Below are 20412 nucleotides of genomic sequence, written 5' to 3' on the forward strand. Positions count from 1 at the left end.
ACTAAGAACCGAGGTGGGATGCACACAAATAAGATAATGTAACTAATTAATTGGTACTTTTAATATCATTGTCCTGCTTAATCACAGGATCTGCCTTCCGTCCCTGCTTTTCCGGAGTCTTGCTTATATGGGTGTCATCCTTAATGATGAACCTGAAAGACTCCTGTGCCTGAAAGACTCGAGCTCAGGCAAGAAGGCACAAGAAGAGTGTGTGGACTGACAGCTCCTGCAGTCAGGAAGCACAGTTCAGAGTCATGATTTAGCTATCAAATGAGTATCTATTCTTTTCAAGCCTTTCCAAGTGTTTCCTTTCTTCAGAAAATAACCTTTTCTCCTTTGACTCTGAATAATGGAAAGCCTTTTGTAGTGGCTTTCTTATTTTAGTCTAAGCCACAGTCTCATTATGGTGGAGTGACCAACTTAAGTGATACTGATCTCAAGCTTAATATCTTGCTTAATGATTAATGTTCTATCATTCAGTTTGGAAACCACTCCTTTCCACTCTTATTCTGTTCCTTACTGTAATCTTTTAGCCAATAAGTGAAAAGCATTGTTAAACTAGAATGGACTGGTTTGGAGAAGAATGCTATCCTTAAAATGACGTTAACTTCTTCTGTCCTTTTCCTGTTTCTGGGAACAATTCTTTTGCCAGCTTGTTTCTTTAACTATAGTGCTTTGCTATCTTAATAACTATTTTATGTTGGAAGAATATACTCTCTGTCCAAGAATGTTTTATCTACCAGCACAAAAGAACTGATCTTGATACACTGTTAGTCTTCCTTCTGATCCCAGAAAGATAAGACTAAGATTTCCAGATGGAATTTTGTAATCTGCAGTTCTGGGATGAATTAAGCACTCACAACAGAGGTGTAACTGGATTGTATCACTGTCTTCCTATTATTCTTAGAGATCAAAGAAGAACACAAATAGATACTTATATTCTAAAACATTCAAAACAGATGGCTGGTTTCTTTTTGTAGAGATTTGAGCTTTTCAGCAAAACAATCGCAAAGAGGCTATCATTCATTTCTACCAAGTGAGATTATTCCAGGTCTGTATCTTATTTTCTTTGATGATTTACAGCTCAATATGTTCTTCTTCTCTCCGCTGGTTCTTTGTAGTAAGTAAGAATTCTGTACTCTTTTTTTTTTTCTTTTTTTTTTTTTCTGTAAGTTGTCACTTAGAGACTGTGCAATAGTCTGTACTATCTCCCAATTACTCAGTCATTTAGGTCTCCAATGGCCTTCATCCAAATGCCAAGATGCAACCACAGAAGAAACTTCTGCCTACTGACTGTGAATACACCATTGGTAGTGTAAGGGAGAGTGAAGCTGAGCTCTGGAGTGGAGATGCTGCAGCCAGGCTGCGGCTGTCATTGCCAGTGCCTGTTAATTATAAGTTAGGGGGAAAGAAACTGGGAAGGATGAATGATGTTAGAGTAGAGAAAGAATCAAGCCCAAACCTGCTTTCCAATATATTAACTATGAAAACAAGCTTGAGAGAAATGTGACTGAAATAAAAGCTGATGAGGGCACGTAGCCAATCTAGACGCTATATTTTCCTGGCTGATGAAGTTTGTAATTACTGACAGAGATGCCAGGTTCCAACTCATAGTATTCTCACCACAGGCAATCCAACTACATCTGTTTGTTTAATGCAGCTTATAGATAAGAATTGTGTATATGTATGTATGTATATAAACGTATTTGTTAATTGGATTTTGCATTTGAATTAGAGGGAAGAACTGCCAAAAGAATTCGTGACAACAGATGAACCAGTAAACCAGACAGACTGTGGCTCCATGTGGCTTTGCTTTGAAAGTGTTTTGTAGTAGGTAGGGAGCTAGAACAACGGAAGGAAGGCTCAGTGCTAGAGAGGGACGAGGCAAAGCTTCGTATCGTGGACAGGGAGGTTATAGTTCATCTGAACAGGAAGAGCACTGATTGTGTTCTCTGGTAGACTACTTAAGAAATACCTTCTGTTTTCCATTAGCAATGTATCAGACAGCAGGGAGACGAAAGAATGCAGTCCTTGGTACATAAGCATTCACATGGACAGATTCTCCCAGAATATGTAATGCAATTTTCTGGTTTCATACAAAAGTATATTAGCTGCTGTTTCCTTTTATCTGTTGTAATAGGAAGAAGCAATAAACAAACTACAGTACAGCTATGAGTACTTGTGCTTTCCTGTTCACTTTTACTTAGAGAATGAGCGCTAGAAAGCTCAAATGGATCAAAAATAGAAGCAAGTTATTGTTTCTTATTCTTAAACTGCTGTATTCTCGTAAAAAAAAGGCATCAGCATGAAATTGATTCTGTAAAATCAAAACTTTCACTGACTTAATTATATCCACAGAAGCTTGATCAGGTGGATGCTATGTAAATCTTCAGTGTCGTCGTGCCAGCTGCAAGCACTTTGCACTTTATTCATTGAACCATTTTCATTTGCTACAGGAATACCTTTTTTTTTTTTTTTTTTTCTTGATGATATTGTAATTTTCAGTATCACAAGTCTAATTACCCAGTTTCACAGCTTCCTGTAGTTGAATTTATTATTGAATCTGGTAGCTGATACAACTTATCAGAAAGATTCTCGAATGACAGGTATGTTAACATCTTAAAGAGCAGTGGAAGGTGTTAGATCCTTTGTGGACCTTGCTTTACTTTACCCCACCTGCTTTTTGGAGTATTAAGTTGCTGGGTTGCTAGATTCCCAAGAAATTTTTGAAAACAAAAGAAAAACTTAGACAAATAGAACAGCATTTGAACAGGTATTTTCTAATCATCTTGCAGTTAAGTCACAAATCTCATTCCTTTGCCTCAGCTAGAAAAGAGCCATATGGACTGTTACAGAAGAATGAGATGCATTGTGCAATTAGTTATATTTAGGAGGTGAGGATTTGGGCAAATGCTCTGGCTTTTGAAAGCAGAGAACTGATGAAACATGCAAAATTCAAGCTGGGTTTGCTGTATGTAGAGAACCCCTTCAGCTCTCCCCACTGCTGGACTTCAGTATTCCCCAGTGTGCCAATTATAAGCTTCACACAGTCCTGCCAGTGTGTTTCAATTCTGATTGCAGTAGTCCCTGCTATTCCACACATGGTTCCCCACAAAATTTTACTCTGCAGCCCATGTAAGCAAAAGTTGCTGGTGTCATGAAAAAGCACTTCTGGATTTGTTATGTAGAAAAATATTTTTGAACTATTCTCTCATTTTAGGTGCTTTAGGAATCCAACCAACCCACTGCAATTATTTGATTCACCTACATAATGGGCAAAAGATTCTACTTAAACGAAGGAACTTAGTAAAAAAAACAGTTCTCCCCTTTTTGTACTTTTTCTAGTCTTCTGGTCTGGATTTTTCCCAAGATGAAGGGAGTGAACTCTGGAAATCATTAATCCATGGGATTTGTTCATGGTGTATAAAAATTTCAAAAATAATTTGCTTTATAAAAATGATTTCCTAATTGATTCTGTCAGAACTGAACTGAGTAAGACAGCTCTGTCAAAACAGCCAGAATCTCCTTCGGCTCCTCACGCATGTTGTTTTGTTTTGTTTTATGAGGAGAAAATGATGAAGGTTAGATTTAAATCCATTTTTGTCTTTAAAACAAATCTGAAGAAAACTGAGCCTGTCCTTGGGCTTTTGTGTTGTGGTCTCCTGAAGAAACCAAGTATCTGTGCAGCAGTGAACTGAGCTGAACTGAACTGAGGTCAGGCAGTGTCTTTTTGAGAACTTTCTTCTGTTTCCATTTAAAATAATGAAGGGAAGACATCAGTGATAAATTGTTCTGAATTTGGGAAAGCTTTGCACTTTCTGAGCCAAATTCATGCCTCATAAAACTCCACTGCATTCAATGGTTGCAAGATGATCGTAGTTGAACCCTTACATTTGTTGCCAAACAAACACAAATGGTTTGAGCAGGGAAAAGGCATAATTCAATTTACCATGCAAATATTTCCAGACTGTATCATTCTGTTTCTTAGTTTATTTCCGTATCTCACAATACAAGAAATTTTGCTATGTAGGCAAAATTTTCTTTTCTGATGATATCTATAACAAAACCCAGATACAGGAGAGTTGTTTTCCTTTTGGCATCTGAGAACCCACTATGATCCATTCCATCTTTTGTTAGATTTTTCAGGTCCTCCTTGGAATAATTTCTTTTTAATAAATGTCTCCATGTACCCAGACTTCAGGTCCATCTTCTGCTGTGTAACTAGTTTGGGAAGTAAGTTTTGTTGGGCAGCATCTGGAGGCAATGGAGTTGAAAACTGGAGCTGAAAATAATTTGCCATGTTTGCTTAAAATGTGCTTAATAGGAGATAAAGTGCTATCTGATTTAACTTGATTGTTTTCAAAGCCTATTTGCCACATCCAGCCTAAGGTTTTGAAGACGTCCTTGTTGCTGTTGTTGTTTTTGTGCCTTTGCAGCTTCTACAAAGAACAGTCAAGGTCCATAGAAGAGGCTAGCAAGCTAGAGTGTTTCTCAAACTGGAGAATTCCTTGGAAACTTTCTGATTCCTCCTCTGTACGCTTCTTCCAAGTGCTTGCAAACCCAGTTGTATTTTGACCTCACTTTAATTACTTTGACTGTGAGGTAACCTATCAGTTCCATTTTATTTTCTTAGAAAAATAGAATAATTAAGGCTGGAAAAGATTTCTGTGATTTATGAGTAAGAGGCAAAAAGTTTGCTGAATTACTTGATTGCAGAATGAAGACCACTTATCTGCATTACTCTGCCTTATTATGTTCTGTAGTGAATAAAATACACATAACACATGTGCAAGCTAATGACAGCAGTCATGCCAGTGCCAACCGTGTTGGTGCTGCAGTGTCAATATGAAGTTATTTTCTCCCTTTTATTTGCCCAGAGAATTCATATATACATTTCTGTGAGAAAAAGATGACTGTTGTTGATCCACATGCATGATTCTGAGTAAGGAAGTTTTGGAAGAAGGTAACTCTTTCTAGATCAATTGATGTAAATGGAAAAACAGGCAAGCTCTTATGAGTGCCTATAAAACTTTTTTTGGCTCCGAAGTGGGAGTTGCAGATTTATCAGTGTGTAGAAATGTAGAACATATTCTCTGAAATTAATTAAATGAAGTTAATTACTTAGTTCTGGAAAAGCGGTTGCTTCCTTTGGAGAAAAAGAGAATGTTAGCAAGGAGAAAGGTGCCTGGGTCATTTGTCCTTTTGCCTGGAGAACTAATAATTTAAAGCTAGTGGTTGTGGTAACTGAGTTCTATTACAGGTTGATTAAAACCATACTTTACTCTGCAGACATTTATGGATAGTCAGTGTTGCGTTTGTCTCAGTTCAACACTGCTGACTTACACCAACCATTCATTGCCTTTCTTCTCCATATAACCACCTGGTTGACTGTTCTTGCATATGTACGTTATACACTGTTCAGACAAACTTTTAGACACTGTAGGCACTGTATCTGAGGTGTATTCATCTTTCACATTAAAAGAGACCAAACATTTAGATAGCTCTATCCAGCCAGATCCCGTTACAAGTACCTTATCTGTGCAGCGCATTTAAATACAGACTTCTGTCATAAAAAACTTTCAAATACAGTTACTCATATGTAAGCTGACCATTGTACAGCACCAACAAGACTACAGTTGAAAAAGCAGGATTAATTTCCTTCTGAAGCATATCTTAGTCCTGATGGGCTTGCAAACCTACAATTAGATTCACATTTGTCATGCTTGAAGTTAATCTTTTTTTTTTTTTTCCCTCAGAAAAACGGAGCACGTTGTTTTCCAAGTTGAATTTGTTTTGAAATACCTTCCCAAGTGCCTTTATTGGTTGGTAGAGATGCTTTGGTTTTGTATCAGTGATTTGTCGGACATTTCATGTCTCAACTTCAGCAATGTAGCAATCGCCTTTTTTTTTCCTTCAAACATAGCTGGCCATTAGCAGTATTCTGAACTAGAGGATACATTAAGCAGACTTCATTCCATGCTTTGGTGAGGATGGCCTAAACATATCAGTGTGCTTAATGAAGATTGGCTGCTTTAGAAGATATTCCCGGGTTTGGTCTATTTATCCATTGTTTTCCTAGAAAGCTCTACGGCACTGAGCTGACCATGAGAACACGCTGTGGTTTATGCATCCAGTACTGCCCTGCCTTCCCACTTAGCAAATGCTCTTACACCCTCTTGAGATAAGGCAGTGGCAGCTCAGCTGTGTGGGAAGCAGAATGCCTTTTGCTAATTGTGTCGTTCAAATTAGATATGGCAGGAACGCAGATAGAAGGGCATTTCCTTCTTGACTGGCAGGCTTTAATGGATCCCAAGTGAGAGAAATCATTGCTCTGTGAACAGCTTTGGGAATGCTGCTAGTTAAGAACTTTCACACGCCTCATTTGGCCTATTTCCAGAGAGGGAGGAACATGCTTCTCAAGGTAAGGGGGCAGAGAGAACATCCCTGAGCAGTCAGATTCTGCTCTTCTATTAAAGTTTTCCATCACTACTTGCCAGAGAGCTGTGCTTTCTCTTTGCCACAGCTGGGAATTTGGCAAGTCTTGCTCTTTCTGGGTCTGATGGATCTGCATATCTGATGGATGTTGAATACACTCTGGTACCTGAAAGAGAATACAAGGCAGCTGCTGTGTTGGTTGGACAGCTAGTTATCAGATGTTGACTACTTCATTTTCACATTTTAATAAAAACAGATATTTCTCAGGACATTCTGTCGTTCTCCCCTTTGTGGCCAAACCAATTAGTAGGATAGGAAACACCAGGTAAATTAGAAATGTCATGTATTTTTAAACATGTACAGCCAGTGCAGTTTGAGATCATAATCTCAGTGATTTTAATTATAAGAAATTGGGATAGGTAGTGCAAATTCACCAAACAACCAAAATTGATAGGTGTAATTGGTTAAAGACAGTTGTACTAGGTGATGGAAGTGAAACATGACTATGCTGAAATATCCCTTCCCATTGTCCTGTACAAGAGAGCAGCATTCTGCCCTGCTGCAATCTTCAGGCTTGCTGCATCAAATTGTATTTTAACACATGCACGTAACTGCAAACGGAGCTTGCCCTGAGGCCACACATAGCAGTAGGTTTTATAATAAGCGAGTGAGCTTACTCTCTCTGCAGGTCTCTTGTCCATCCCCTCTGCACCAGCACCGTCTCAGCAGTGTCTCCGGCACGGGCTGCCGAGTACAGCTGGCTCTCTGTGGGACAAGCAGTTTGACATCAGTTAGCTGCTTAGCCACTGCTCTCAGATCCTCTCGCTCTACAGAAATTAATCCATGTAGAACAGCGTTAGAAACAAAATAAGTGAGCCCTGACAGCCTTATTAAAAGGGCTCGAAGCCAGAGGCTTTGTTGAAAGTGGTGCCAGCACCCTGTTTCTGTTGACTCAGAGATTATCTCACTCCTTATTCATTAGCAGGGTCAGAGGTGTCCTATTGAAAAGATATCCCCGGCCGCTAGCAGAGAGCAGGTGCAGCCCCTGCCTGGGAGCACAAAGCCAGGCTGCCAGCGCTGTGGCCGGGCTCTCCAGCTCTCAGAGCTGGGGTGCATCACTGCATGTAGCTTCAGTGCCTTGTTTAATGGAGTGGAGGCCCAAAGCCTGGTTCTTTGATCTGTTGCAAACCTTAAAGACAACTCGGGCCCTATTTTTTGGAAAAACAAATGAAAAATGACTCTTCTATAGTTTATTGTGGGAACTGGATGGTTCCAGGGATTGCAGTGAGGGAAAAAAAAAAAAAAGTTAGATACAGAGATTCAGATTAGGTAATGTAAAATGAAATAAAATAGTACTTAATTAGAGTTCTTTGATTTTATTTTTTATCGTGTTACATAGAATCTGGCTTGCATAAGATGATTGCCTTTTCAAAACTGTAGGAGACTTTCTGGTTAAGATACTTTCTGTGATTTCTACAGCAGAGTGATGTTCATCTTAGAAACAAGCAACTTTCCATCATTAGAAATTTCTTTCTTTGAAATGTGTTTAATGCGTGCATGCGTACGTAACAAATGTAAGTAAAATAAGCTAGAATCTATGTTGTTATTGCCAGTCACCTTTTTATCAGAAGAATAAATTATCTTTAAAGGAGAGATTTGAGATGGATGACTGAAGTCCTCATGGATAATCAATAGACTTAATCCATTTAATTTATACCACTTCATTTTTCAGCCCATATCATCATTATTTCAGATATCAGTAAGATGGTTGTCGTCACCACATCGCCTTTACCTGATGTACTTCATTTCTGTCTGTCTATGTGCTGTATGGTTGCAGGACTGTAGGATAGGAATGCTGCGGGGAGGGAGGGTGTTTGTGTTTCTTGAAGCTGAACAAGACTGTAAGCTAGTCGCTGATCTTCGCCTTCACCGTTGCTTGTGTCTCACTTGTCTCAGACTGTACCTCACTATTTCTGTTCTCTTATTTCAGATAATTCAGCCCCTCTTAGAACTTGATCAGAATCGCAGCAAGTTGAAGCTGTACATTGGACATCTGACAGCCCTCTGCCATGACCGTGACCCCTTGATTCTGCGTGGACTCACCCCACCTGCTTCCTACCATTTGGATGATGACCGGGCAGCTTGGGAGAAAGAGCTGCAGAAGATGACCCAGGAGCAGGTGAGTTTGTGGTCTGAAGCTCTGAGAAAGGGCCTGAAATGTTTATGTAGGTCATATGTAGGTAATATATATAATATAGGTCACATAATGATGTGCCACACCAAAATGTTGTGAAATCATGCCGTAAGTGGTGAAAACAGCCAGCAAAGATCCACAGTTCAGCTGGTGGAAGAAGTCAATATTTCTTGAAATCATTGGCATTTGATATTTATTATGGAATTTTATTTGTTCTTGTATCTGTATTTGACAACTTGCACTTAGGCAGTCACGGAAATTATAACTGCAAGATACCCCTTTTGCCATGTTTTGAACTACTAACAGATTTAGCTGTTCTTTATAACTTAACATAGTCATGGGGATCTTAAATCTTTTTCTAATGACACAAATCATTTATATTTTAATTGGCATATTTTTATGAGCCACTCACTTTATGTAAATGTATGCAGTGTCTTTATCATCTGCAGCAGTATGTTCTGCCACTACTTTCTTCTGCTTTTTGTATTACCACCTTGCCCAGATAACTCACTTGAGATTTGACCCCTGGTACTAAGTGCCATACATCCATGTACACATGCACACACACACACACACACACACACACAGAGTGGTTTCAGAAGTCCAACAGTGTATTTCCAAGAGTTTTAAAATACTGAAAGAAGAAGAACTGAAAGGTCTTAATAATGGCTTGTCTGATGAAGTCATTACAGAGACTGTCAATCTAGCTATAATTCAACTACAGAAATAATCTTCCTTTCTCCCAACTCTAGTGATGTCTTGCCTTCCTTAATCCCTTCCCTGGCAGTTTTTATCTCTTGTTTCATACTGTAATTGATCACTCCCCACAACCTTTTTTTTCTCATTACTTCCTATTTCAACCCTTTAATTTTTATTTTACTCCTGAGTTACACATACATTAGATAAACTCATATAAGGCATATGCGGCCACTTTTGTTCTTTTGAACCTTCAGATTATAATGCCAATTCTTTTACCAAATTGTTCACTACTGTATGTATACAGCAAACTCTACCCAGTATGTACAGAAACTAGTGTAAGGCCTATATAATTAAATGGGGTTTTGCAGGTCAGTGAACACTATATTGAGTCTTACCTGAATGCTTCAGTTCTGGTATTCTTTTATGATGCTCAATTTTGATTCAAAAATTTGAGACAGCAGCTCAGAAACTAAATTACAGGAAGCCAACAGAAGCATATCTAACAATTTATAAAGAAGACCAGACCTCTAATGATAAATATGCCTGTAACAGGATTTAGATGGTACAAGACAGTTAGTCTCTGTCTTTCTATCTATCTTCATTCATTTACTTGATTCAGCATGTGCTGTATGCCTTGCTCGATATCTACATTTGTCTCCATAGGCTTGGCACATTCTTTTTTCCTACAGAGCCTGCTATCCCCTACGCACTAAGTCAGCATTTTTTTGCCTCTGGAATTCTGTACTCCCTGATCCAGGATTAAAAGTTTTTCAGTATAACGCATGCCATCATTTTGAACCATGTTGTCTGTTAGGGTGGGATGAAACAACGGTTGGCAAATCCTGTAATGTGTATGGGGGGCCTTCTCTGAGAGAAAAAAAGAAAAGAAAAGAATTAAAACTGTACGTGGGCAAAATTTGAATTTCCCTGAAAGAAATTGATTAGTCTGATATAGCCATTGTGATCTTTGAATCACTATGAGCCCAAGTAGGACGGTCCTACAGGAGAATCTGGACAGGCTGGAAGGCTGGACTGAGGACAGCAGGATGAAGTTCAACAAGACCAAGTGCTGGGTCATGCACTTGAGCCGCAACAATCCCATGCAACGCTATGGTCGTCAAGCAGATTTGCTGGAAGACTGTGCAGAGGAAAAGTACCTGGGGGTGTTGGTTGATGCTTGGATGAACACAAGTCAGCAGTGTGCTCAGGTGGCTAAAGAGGCCAGTGACATCCTGGCTTGTATCAGAAATAGTACAGCCAAGAGGTGATTGTCCCTCTGTACTTGGCACTGGTGGGGCTGTATCTCAAGTACTGTGTTCAGTTTGTGGCCCCTCACTACAAAAAAGTCATTGAGGCTCTGGAGTGTGTCCAGAGAAGGGCAATGGAGCTGTGATAGGTCTGGAGCACAGGCCTTATGAGGATCAGCTGACGGAACTGAGATTGTTCAGTCTGGAGAAGGAGAAGCTCAGGGATACCTCATCACTTTTTGCAATAAACTAAAAGGAGGCTGTGGCAAGGTCTGGATTGGTCTCCTTTCCCAGGTAACAGCAACAGGATAAGAAGGAATGGCCTCAAGTTGTGCCAGGGGAAGATCGGATTGGATATTAGGAAAAACCTATTTTCAGAAAGGAGGAGTGATGAGGCACTGGAACGGGGTGCCCAGGGAAGTGATTGAGTCACTGTCCCTGGAGGTGTTCAAGAGCCATATAGATACTGTACTAAGGAAAATAGTTTAGTGGGCAACATTGGTGGTAGGTGGATAGTCGGACTAGATGATTTTAGAGGTTCTAACCTTGGAGATTCTATGATTTTATGATCTACTAGAGGTTAGGTCAGTGAATCTTGTGAGTCCCTTCCAACTTGAGATATTCTATGATTATATATTCAAGAGAAAAAGGTAAAGGAAATGGGAAAAGCTTTCTTTTGCAAGTCCTTCTGGGTAGATGGTCTACTGAAACAGCATCTGTTCTTTCTAGTTCTCATAAAACTTTGCCAGACCCCTAGCAACATTTATGAAGAAAGTGTTCAAGTGTAAATGGTGAGAAAATTATTTATCTAAGTTGTCTTAGAGAAGAGAAAAAATACATTTTTCCATCTCCTCTCATTCTTGTCTTAATTCTGCATTACTATCCCCTCATTTATTAAAAGTGGTTACTCCATATGTGATCCCCATGCATAATTAATATTTGCTAAAATAAAATGTAGCAGTCCCTTCTGTTTTCCCATGCTCACATCGATTGTATTTAACAAACTTCTGTTGAAAAATACAAACTAATGATATATTTCAATTTACAAAGCACATTTTTCATTTATGTCTGCAGAGCGTTTCTGTTTCTGACTGCAGAATTTCCTTTGTGTTTAAAGGATTCCCATGGGGGGAGAAATCAGTTCTCCAGATTCACAGAAGCCCGTGACAGACTGCCCATTTTGCATCTTTGGAATTTTAATGAGTTTTGTAAATTACTTCAAATCCAGTGCATTAAATTCACTCCTGTCCCTTCTAATATGATCCTTTGTAGATAATGCTTCACAAGCCTCAGTGGGAAAAAATTAATCCTCTTGAATGTTAAGAAGTGTTAACAATGTTAGAGAGGATACATTTAACTAAAGACCAATGATATTTAAGAATGATGCTAATGTATCCACTTCTCACCAATGAGATGGTTTGGGGTGGATTTGTGTGTGTGTGTGTGTGTTTGTTTTGCTGGTTTGTTTTCAGTGCTTTTTTTCTAATAAATAATGAAGAATTTATTTTTATACTGTTGGTTTTGGAGCTGTGATTTCCCACTCCAGCAGCTATTACTGGTGAAGTGTTGTACTGTGTTTCAGTATTCTGCAAGTCTTTCATGCCTGCTGGACAGGCTCAGATACAAATAGAAATAGAATTTTTGTGACTTCTTTTCATAAATCTAGTGTACAAAGTAGACATAAACTTTATATTCTTCTAGCACATCCACAGTGACCCACAGAAACTCATGTACAAGTCAGTGTTGGAAAAGCATCTGCCATAGTTCTCAGGGGAGTATGTTGTCAGATTAATAATTTCATGGACTCCAAAAATTTGATTGATAATTGGTACCTCTCATGTGTAATAGTTTCTGTATACTGCCATTGAGTTCAGCTGTATTCCTTAGTGGCTTCAATTGATTTTAATCAGAATATGTAGCCAGAATGCTATATAGTTCTTTGTTGTTGGCATTTTTTCAAAGGCGTTTTGCAAAGTTGAGTTACTGTAGTAAAATCTTGGTCCATCTTTACTGAAGGCCTGAAGGCAATGAATATACAATATCTCAAAAACTAATGTAAACAGAGTATACCGAGTTGTGGAGAGTGGAGAATCTACAGTGCTTGGAACCATGTCATTAAGTTACTAATTTGGTGGAAAATACTCCTTTGAGTCAGTTCTGTCCCAATACTCCCAAATATTTCAACCAGTGCTGTTTCTGGAACTGTCCTCCTTCAACCGGTTCATGCCCTCTTAAACATTTTTCTTATTATAAAATTGGAGTTACCAGCAGGAAGGATGAATGTTCCAAATCTTGACACAGAGAAATAAAAATTCCATTCATTTATTGTAAATAATCGCAATATCCTAGCAATTTCTATTAAATACAGTATTTTCTTTCACTTTGTCCTAAGCATATCATTATGGTAATATTGGGCTCTGTAGAACTTCGGCTACATTTTGCATTTCAGATGGTTGTCCTGACGTGAGGGATTTTGTTCCTTATGAAAGAAATAACGTTAAGAACATAATGATATGTTCCACATTTTATTTACAGTTCAGGGTGGTTGGTTTTTTTTGTTTGTTTGCTTGTTTTCTTATCTTTACAAAAGGAAAGAGTGGAGAAGAAGCAGAGACTTGATGAAAACCATCATTTATATATTTTGGTGGTGGTTTGCTGCATTGTGGCTGGAAGGCAACAGTGTGAGAAAGTAAAAAGACAACCAAACAGAGCAACCAGATATTAGTAGCAGGCGACAGTGCTTATTCCGTTAATAGCTTAACCAGTGTTATAAATGTTTCTCATAACTTCAAAACCAGCTCTCTCTATCTTGGAGAGATTTTTTATTTTCAACAGGTCCTGCAGTGAAGGACATTCTAAAATAATACTTCCTTTTGCAGAAAAGGATTTATCTGATAAAAATAATTTCCTTACCCCTGGGAATAGGAGGAGGTAGCATTTTACTCCCTTGCTCCCAGCTATCAGAGGCTCTTTTCAGCCACTTTTGACATGTCCAGGCTTCATCCTGTCTGTTTCTGTCACCCCTGGGCACCGTTTTTTCTGCACAATTGACCTCTTCCCAGAGGTGTTTCCAGCACCATTTGCATTGTGACCTGGGCATTAGCAGCAGCCTGTAGGAGCTGGGCAAGTTTATTTCCACGAGACTGTCTCTCAGAAGACACTTGTGATGGAATGCTGTCCCACACCACTATTGACACCTTGTTGTACCTGTGACTCCTTCAGCAATGAAGTGCTTTTGAAAAACCTTTATTGTCATAGAAGAGCCATTGTAGTGAAGCAAGATTTTCCCTTCTCCCTGTCTACTGGCTCCCGTCAAGGCACACAGCATCTTAGGATTCCTACTTACTAACCCTCTCCTAAGAAGTCAAGAGTTTCTCTTCTGCTCAGCCGCTCAAAGCAGAAGAAGGAGAAAGGTGATGATGTGGCTTCCCTGTATCAGCCACCACCTGCTTCATCAGATAACCAGTCATGACACTGTATATAATTCACATTTCACTGTCAGCCAAGTTAATGTTAAGCTTTTCATACAAGATACCAAATTGCATGCAGGTAGTTTTAAAATTCAGTTTTAAAAGTGCATATATGCCTGCTGAATTTTAGAAGTATCAAACACGTTTTGTCATACAAACTATTCTAAGTGGGGTAAGCACTAAATTACAAATTGCTATTTGATATACTTCCTGTATACTTTGTTTACAGTCCTTTTGTGTCACTACTTCTGTATCATCTGTGAGAAATTACTCAACTTATTTAGTTTCTGTAAAGACATTACTTTGCGGTTTGGCATTCAGCAATTCTAAATTACTACATTACTTCAGAGTTTACCCTGTCTTTCCTCTTGGACTGCTCTTCCATTAGCTTGTTATCTCCCCCACCTGATTTATGTCATTTATTTTTAATTTGTAATCTTATGGGAATGCATAATGTATTTTAAAATTAAACAGCCCACTTCTGGTCTCTGTTAGAAATTAAAAGTAATAAGTGCAACAATTTATACTTCTTTATATAAAAATGTATTTGCTGACTTTATCTGAGAAAATAATAGATACAGGAACTCTCTAAAATTATTACATTGTAGAGCATTTTTAGCCTGCATATTAAATTAATGTTTTGGGTGAGGGTGAGAACTTGGGATCAATGTCACAATTCTTAAATACTGATTGAAGTCACAAACATTATCCATTTACAGATTCTGACATAACAGTATCCATTTGTATTTGTGCATTGAAGTACTAGTATTAATTTTAATTAAAATGTATACTCTCAATCAATAACACTAATTAGTCCTATCTTGGAAAGAGATACAAAGGGAAAAACATTGCTTTCAGGATGAGGCCAGGTGTTTGGTGGGGGAGTGCCTAAAATTTATTGTAGTCTCTTTTCAAGTGGTCTCTATAAGCAGATGGTGTACAAGCCTGAGACGTTACCTCATTTTTTCAAGGGCAGCTCACCTCTCCATACTTACTATTAACAAGTTCTGTTATTGTGTGCCTTGCTTGGATGCTACAGTGCTCATGGAGGTTTTCTGCAGAATCTCACGGCATGGGACGTGGCTACGGATTGTGGCTGGTTGTGCAGAGGGATTCTGGGGAGGCCTCTGGGGAAATCCCTCATGCATAAAGGGAACCACATGCAGGAGCAGCTGGGTCCTTGTGTTGTCTGTCAGCTTCACTGGGTTGTACGAAAACAAAATATTCCATAGAATTTTCTTTCTTGGAATATCTGTCAGAAATTTCAGGGCTAACAGGGATCCTCCATCACTTTGTAATAAACAAAATCCAAGATCCTAGACTTCCTCTTAAAGAGAAGTAAATAATGTGAGAAGAGTAGGAAGGGCTCAGTCTCTGATCCTGAAATAAATAGATGCGTATAACTTAATAATTCACTAACTTCTTGCAGCTTTGTCCTATCTTCTGTGTTTCACAAAGCTGTAACTGGATTTCCAATCCTTTCTTCTAACATTTAAGAACTCATAAGATGTGACTTAGAAGAGAGTTTTTTTCAGATTAGTCAAGTTTTCCCTGTCGTGAGACAGTTATCAGTCATTGCCTTGAATAAATGAGCAGAGTCCCTGTGGAGTACTGCAGCCTCATTCACCAGCAGAGGAGCAGAGGGGCGAGGTAGATTTGCAGAATGAAGTGGCATTGCGGAGTAATTGCAGTGCCTCGTCGTCTTGCTTTCTGAGAGTAAGATGACTTATAGGGTAATATTTAACAACTGAACCAGGGGGATGTAGCTGCCTAACTCCTTTTCAGTCCCTGTAAGACCCCGAATGGTGAGCTGCTCAGGAGGAGGGCTGTGGGGTCTGCCTATCCCATGTATGTGCAGTTCGCAGGTAGCTCTGTGATATAGGCAAGCATTATTCTTTATTCTCCTTAGCCACTGAGTAACAGCATTCATTTTCAGCATCGTGCACTAGAATTTACATTAATAGAACATTCTCCTCCAGAAGTGAAATGACTGCTGTTGATAAAGGATGTTTTCTGCAAGTGCAGGGTTTGCAGGCAAACTTCTCCATCCAAAGAAATGTACAACTTACAGATAATTATTTAATTCCTTCTTTCCATTTATATGCTTTTGAAACTCATATTCTACCAATGAAGTAATAACATTTCTGCTCTTAGAAAAGATTAGAGATGCCCAGGAATGCAGGATAAATCACATGTACAACAATTTTCAGATACATACTTCAGTAGCCCTCAACAAATTTGTAAGGGTGTTTTTCTCAAAATTGGTTGTGAAATCTATTTGAGTGCATTTAGATATATCTAAAATGTATTTTTCATGCTTACATTACTTTAAAAAGGCAAGTCAGAATGCTTTATTTAAAAACTTAAATGATTTTTTTTTTAATATTTGATAAAAGATAGGAGAAAAACAGAAGTTATAGAAAGAGCAGAAATATTTAGTGGTCTAATTTAAATATATATATATTTAATATACTTTTTTAAAAAAGAAAGGATTGGCAGAGTGAGATTTCCACATTCCTAGCCCATTCCTTTGTCCCTTTTACAAGTCTAATAGAGTTGAGGAATAAAGAATTGTGTGTAATTGGCTCTCATTACTTCAAATGTACATATTTAGACTGGTATGTCTGGGAAGACGCAAAGGCTGCTCGCCATTTGCCAGAGATACACCATAGTTTAAGTTATTTTCAGACAAAGCAGAGGCTAAGATTAAATCAGTTGAATTTCTTTTTCTTGCTTATTTCTGTTATTTTAAGTTCTAAATGTATTTTTCAGACTGGCTACAGTCTGATCCAGAAGCACCTGAATTGTAAGGGAAGCATAATTACAAATCCCAGCATTGTAGCCTTCTAGGAGTCTGGCAGTTAACTTGCCTTTTGTGTGGCTCTGCAAGCACTTCATAACCTACATCCAGTTTTACTGTCTAGAACCAGAACTCGTCCGTATGAATGAGATACAGCTTTATTTTTATTTGCCTTTTTTTTCTTTTTCATCAGCAGAATTATTGCTTTGCATAGGGAACTTCTTCCATATCCAGAAATTTAGAAGATTCTTAGCTAAATGTTGCCCTGTATACATATGGGATAAGCAAAAGCCACTGAGATTCTGCAGAGCAATACTGTGGTTCACCTTGTAAAACCACAGCATTGCATTTATTAACTAGGAAGTTATTTTCCCTCCAAAAGTCAATTAATCGTTAAATACTTTCTGGAATATCTTGGATCAGAGAAATATAAATGCAAGGTAAATTCTCGTTTATTATTACTATTCACTAATGGAGTTTAACTGTGAGTGCCAACATATTCCAATCATGACTTGCTCTAAACACACAAGAAGGCAGACATGGTGAATGGTGTCTGAATTTATTGCAGGTTATCTGCAAGCGTACATTCCCCTGAGACACCAAAGGTCCTTTCTGTTCTTCTATCCCTAGATAAAGTGTAAATACTATGAGGCACTTTTAGAGTCCTTTCTGTCCCTTTCTTTCCGAGTTGTCTGCTTTTACTTGTCATCAGCTAGGCATATGAACATATCTGACCTTCTCTTTTTTTCTGACATTACTATGAGGCAAGCAGATGAGACATGCAGTATCCTGAGCTCAAACTGCCAACTGAAAACTGTTAGCACTCCTTTATTTTCATAGGAAAAATGACACGGGAAAGATAGTACTGTTTCTATTTGCATTCATGACATTCTAGAAAACAAGGAGCAGAATTGATAGTGATAATTTTAAATAAATTCCCTAATTTTTGGACTGACAGACGTCTAGGTGAATCAATTTATACCATGGAGAACTGGATGTTCCCCATTAAGAAGCTTGTCTGGATGAGGAGTGACGTATGCTGCTCACAGCTGTTTCTGAGAGGAATGATGTAAACAGAGATGACATAGATGATACAGAAATGCTGTAACCAGCCACACAGTCAATTAAGATGGCTTTGTTTAACTAGAAATCACATCATTAAACTTAGATGTTCTGAAACTAGCAAACTCAATGCAAGGCTATCATTGCTGCTTTTTTTAAATGTTTCATCACAGACATCTGCCAGGCAGCTGCATAGACTTTCTGTCTGTGCTAATTTACAAAGTATTATTGCTTGCCTTCAGCATACAGAGCAGTCTCCTCTCGATGGCCCAAAACTTATTTTTTGGAAATAATTTCTCCATCTGGTTAAGTTTGTTACTTTTGTTTGATTACATTTGACTTATTTCAGCTTTGGTGTGGGCTTATGTTGTTGATCTTCTCTTGATTTTATAAGGAATCTTTGTAATACACATGCTTTCACATAAATTAATGGCACAGCAAGAAACTGAGTCACTGGCTTTGCAGCGCTGCTTGGCTGAAAACAACAGCCTGCAGGATTCTCTCTTGCACACCAACCTCCATTCACTTCTGAAGGTTAATCTCCTTGAGATGCTTTGGTATCCTGCTGTTTTTTAAAAATCACTTTGTCCTTTTCTGGAGCTTTACCTGCGAGACTTGGCAGGGTTACCTGGAGGACAGCTCTGCACAGGGTGGTGGAGCAAGGCCCGAGGGGCCAGACCCATGTCAGCCTGACCCTGTTTCCCTGCTAACAGTGCCCTCTCCTGGTCCTCTTCTTGTGGCTCGAGAGCCCAGAATGGACTCATGCATGCAAACTGATGAAGAAAAGCAGAATTACATCAATTGCTTATTCTCCCATTGCTTCATGTCTTTCCTAGCCTCCACAACCTTCTACCTGCTGAATGGCACCATCAAATCATTGCTCTGGCCCAAAAAGCCAAAGAAGGTATGCCTCAGAGCTCAGCATTAAGACTAGCCTCGTGAGTTTCCCAGCAGTAGGTGGCTTGGGGCCACGTGAATTGCTGGAGTTTCACTAACCTGACAACCAGAGACTTGGGACATAGCTCCTTAGACTACATCTCCTGGTTTTTCATCTGCGGCACTGCTGCTCGCTGGCTGTGTCTTTCATTCCCGCTTGCTGACTGGACCTGTCCTAGGCTTATCCATCCACTGCAAATTTCTAACTAATTGCTCTGCCAGGCTGCTGGAACCAAGCTAATCGCAGACCTGCAGCGTGCCCTTCCTGAGCCATGATGGGTTACTGCTGAATTCCCTTCCTTCTCTCCTGAGACCCCTCACAGCCCCAAGTACTCCCCTCCAACTCGTTTCCCCCTTCCCCAGCTCATGTCGTTCTGCCGAGCAGGATCAGGTTGCTTTTGCATTGTGATTCTTGGCATCAGCCCCCCTTAGATTCATATAACTGAGCTGTGAGCACACCAGCCAGTAGGAACAAAGCACATAAGAGCACATTAAAGTAACATTCAGCACGCAAAGCCCAAATAATTTACTATATGCTACCCTGCCTAGTAAAGGGAGTAGTGAAGCTGACTTACCCTTTTAATTTCCTTTCTCTCACTTTTGTCTATAGAAGTCTATACCATAACTTCTTGAAAAGCATTTGTGTTTATTCTGTAGGCACTCTTAGCCTGTTTGTTTTCATGCAGTATTTGTTGCAGTACGCTGTAGCAATCTCCCATGCTTTGCTTGATGCCATCACTAAGCACAAACATCCCATCTGATTTGAATTTTAATTGTAGGAATGTAACTTTTCCCTCTGATTGTGCTCTTACTGACGTAAACTGATCTCTGTTGTCCTGCTGCCTGACAGCTGTCTCTTTGTAATATCTACAACAAGCAGCATTACAACAGTACAAAATATAGATCAAGAGCTTTGTATGCTGGTGACCAGGTATCCCTTCACAGATGAAAAATCCCACTGTGACATTCTTTCCATGTCACATATGAACACAACAGAGTTCCAGTAAAAATATTAATAACTCAAGAATAAGAAATGTTACAAGACTGCCAGGTAATATTAGAAATTCAACAAATCAAACTTAAAGGAAGGTTCAAAAATAGATAATCTGGTTGCTACAGCTGCTTAAATTAACAAAACTTTAAATGCAAAAGCTTGCAATGAACTTCAGACCCATTTAAGAAGTGTATCTACCTGCTACAAATACGCTTGTCTTCTATTCGGAAGGAATGAATTAGAAGCAGCATTATCGCTGATAAAACAAAGCAGGCTTTTGCTATATCGTATGTGATAAAGTTGTATGCTTGAAAGCTTATCCAATCTAACTATGTCATCTGGTCTGGTAAGAGATGCTGCTCCTCCTTGTTTTTAGATCCTTAGATTGTTGTGACTACAGTAATCCCTTAATGCTTCCACAAATTACAACCTTACTTGGGATTCTCCTGAGCAGTTCACAGGCTAGCATGGGATTTATCAATTCTGTGTTGGATAAACAGGTTACTGAAGGCAGATGTTTCCTGCTCTTCACTAAGACATTGGGCCCCTAGTTATGACAGTGCCATTAGATTCAG

The 20412-nt window shown here is 39.0% G+C and overlaps 1 protein-coding gene across 8 annotated transcripts in view; it reads left to right on the top strand.

Annotated features, from left to right (window-relative positions):
* The window catches only part of ERC1 (ELKS/RAB6-interacting/CAST family member 1), a 293295-nt gene that overhangs the window by 265480 nt on the left and 7403 nt on the right, over window positions 1-20412 (top strand). For 4 of the 8 annotated variants that reach the window (XM_085229906.1, XM_085229899.1, XM_085229922.1 and 1 more), the window contains one exon: window positions 8426-8614. In XM_085229906.1, the coding sequence (XP_085086032.1) occupies window positions 8426-8614 (189 nt within the window). Of the gene's footprint in view, window positions 1-8425; window positions 8615-20412 lie in introns of those variants that run through there. The other 4 variants (XM_085229925.1, XM_085229932.1, XM_085229952.1 and 1 more) reach the window with 1 other exon arrangement.

Source organism: Meleagris gallopavo, chromosome 1 (genome assembly GCF_905368555.1).
Source record: "Meleagris gallopavo chromosome 1, MGAL_WU_HG_1.1, whole genome shotgun sequence".
Lineage (NCBI taxonomy): Eukaryota > Metazoa > Chordata > Aves > Galliformes > Phasianidae > Meleagris > Meleagris gallopavo.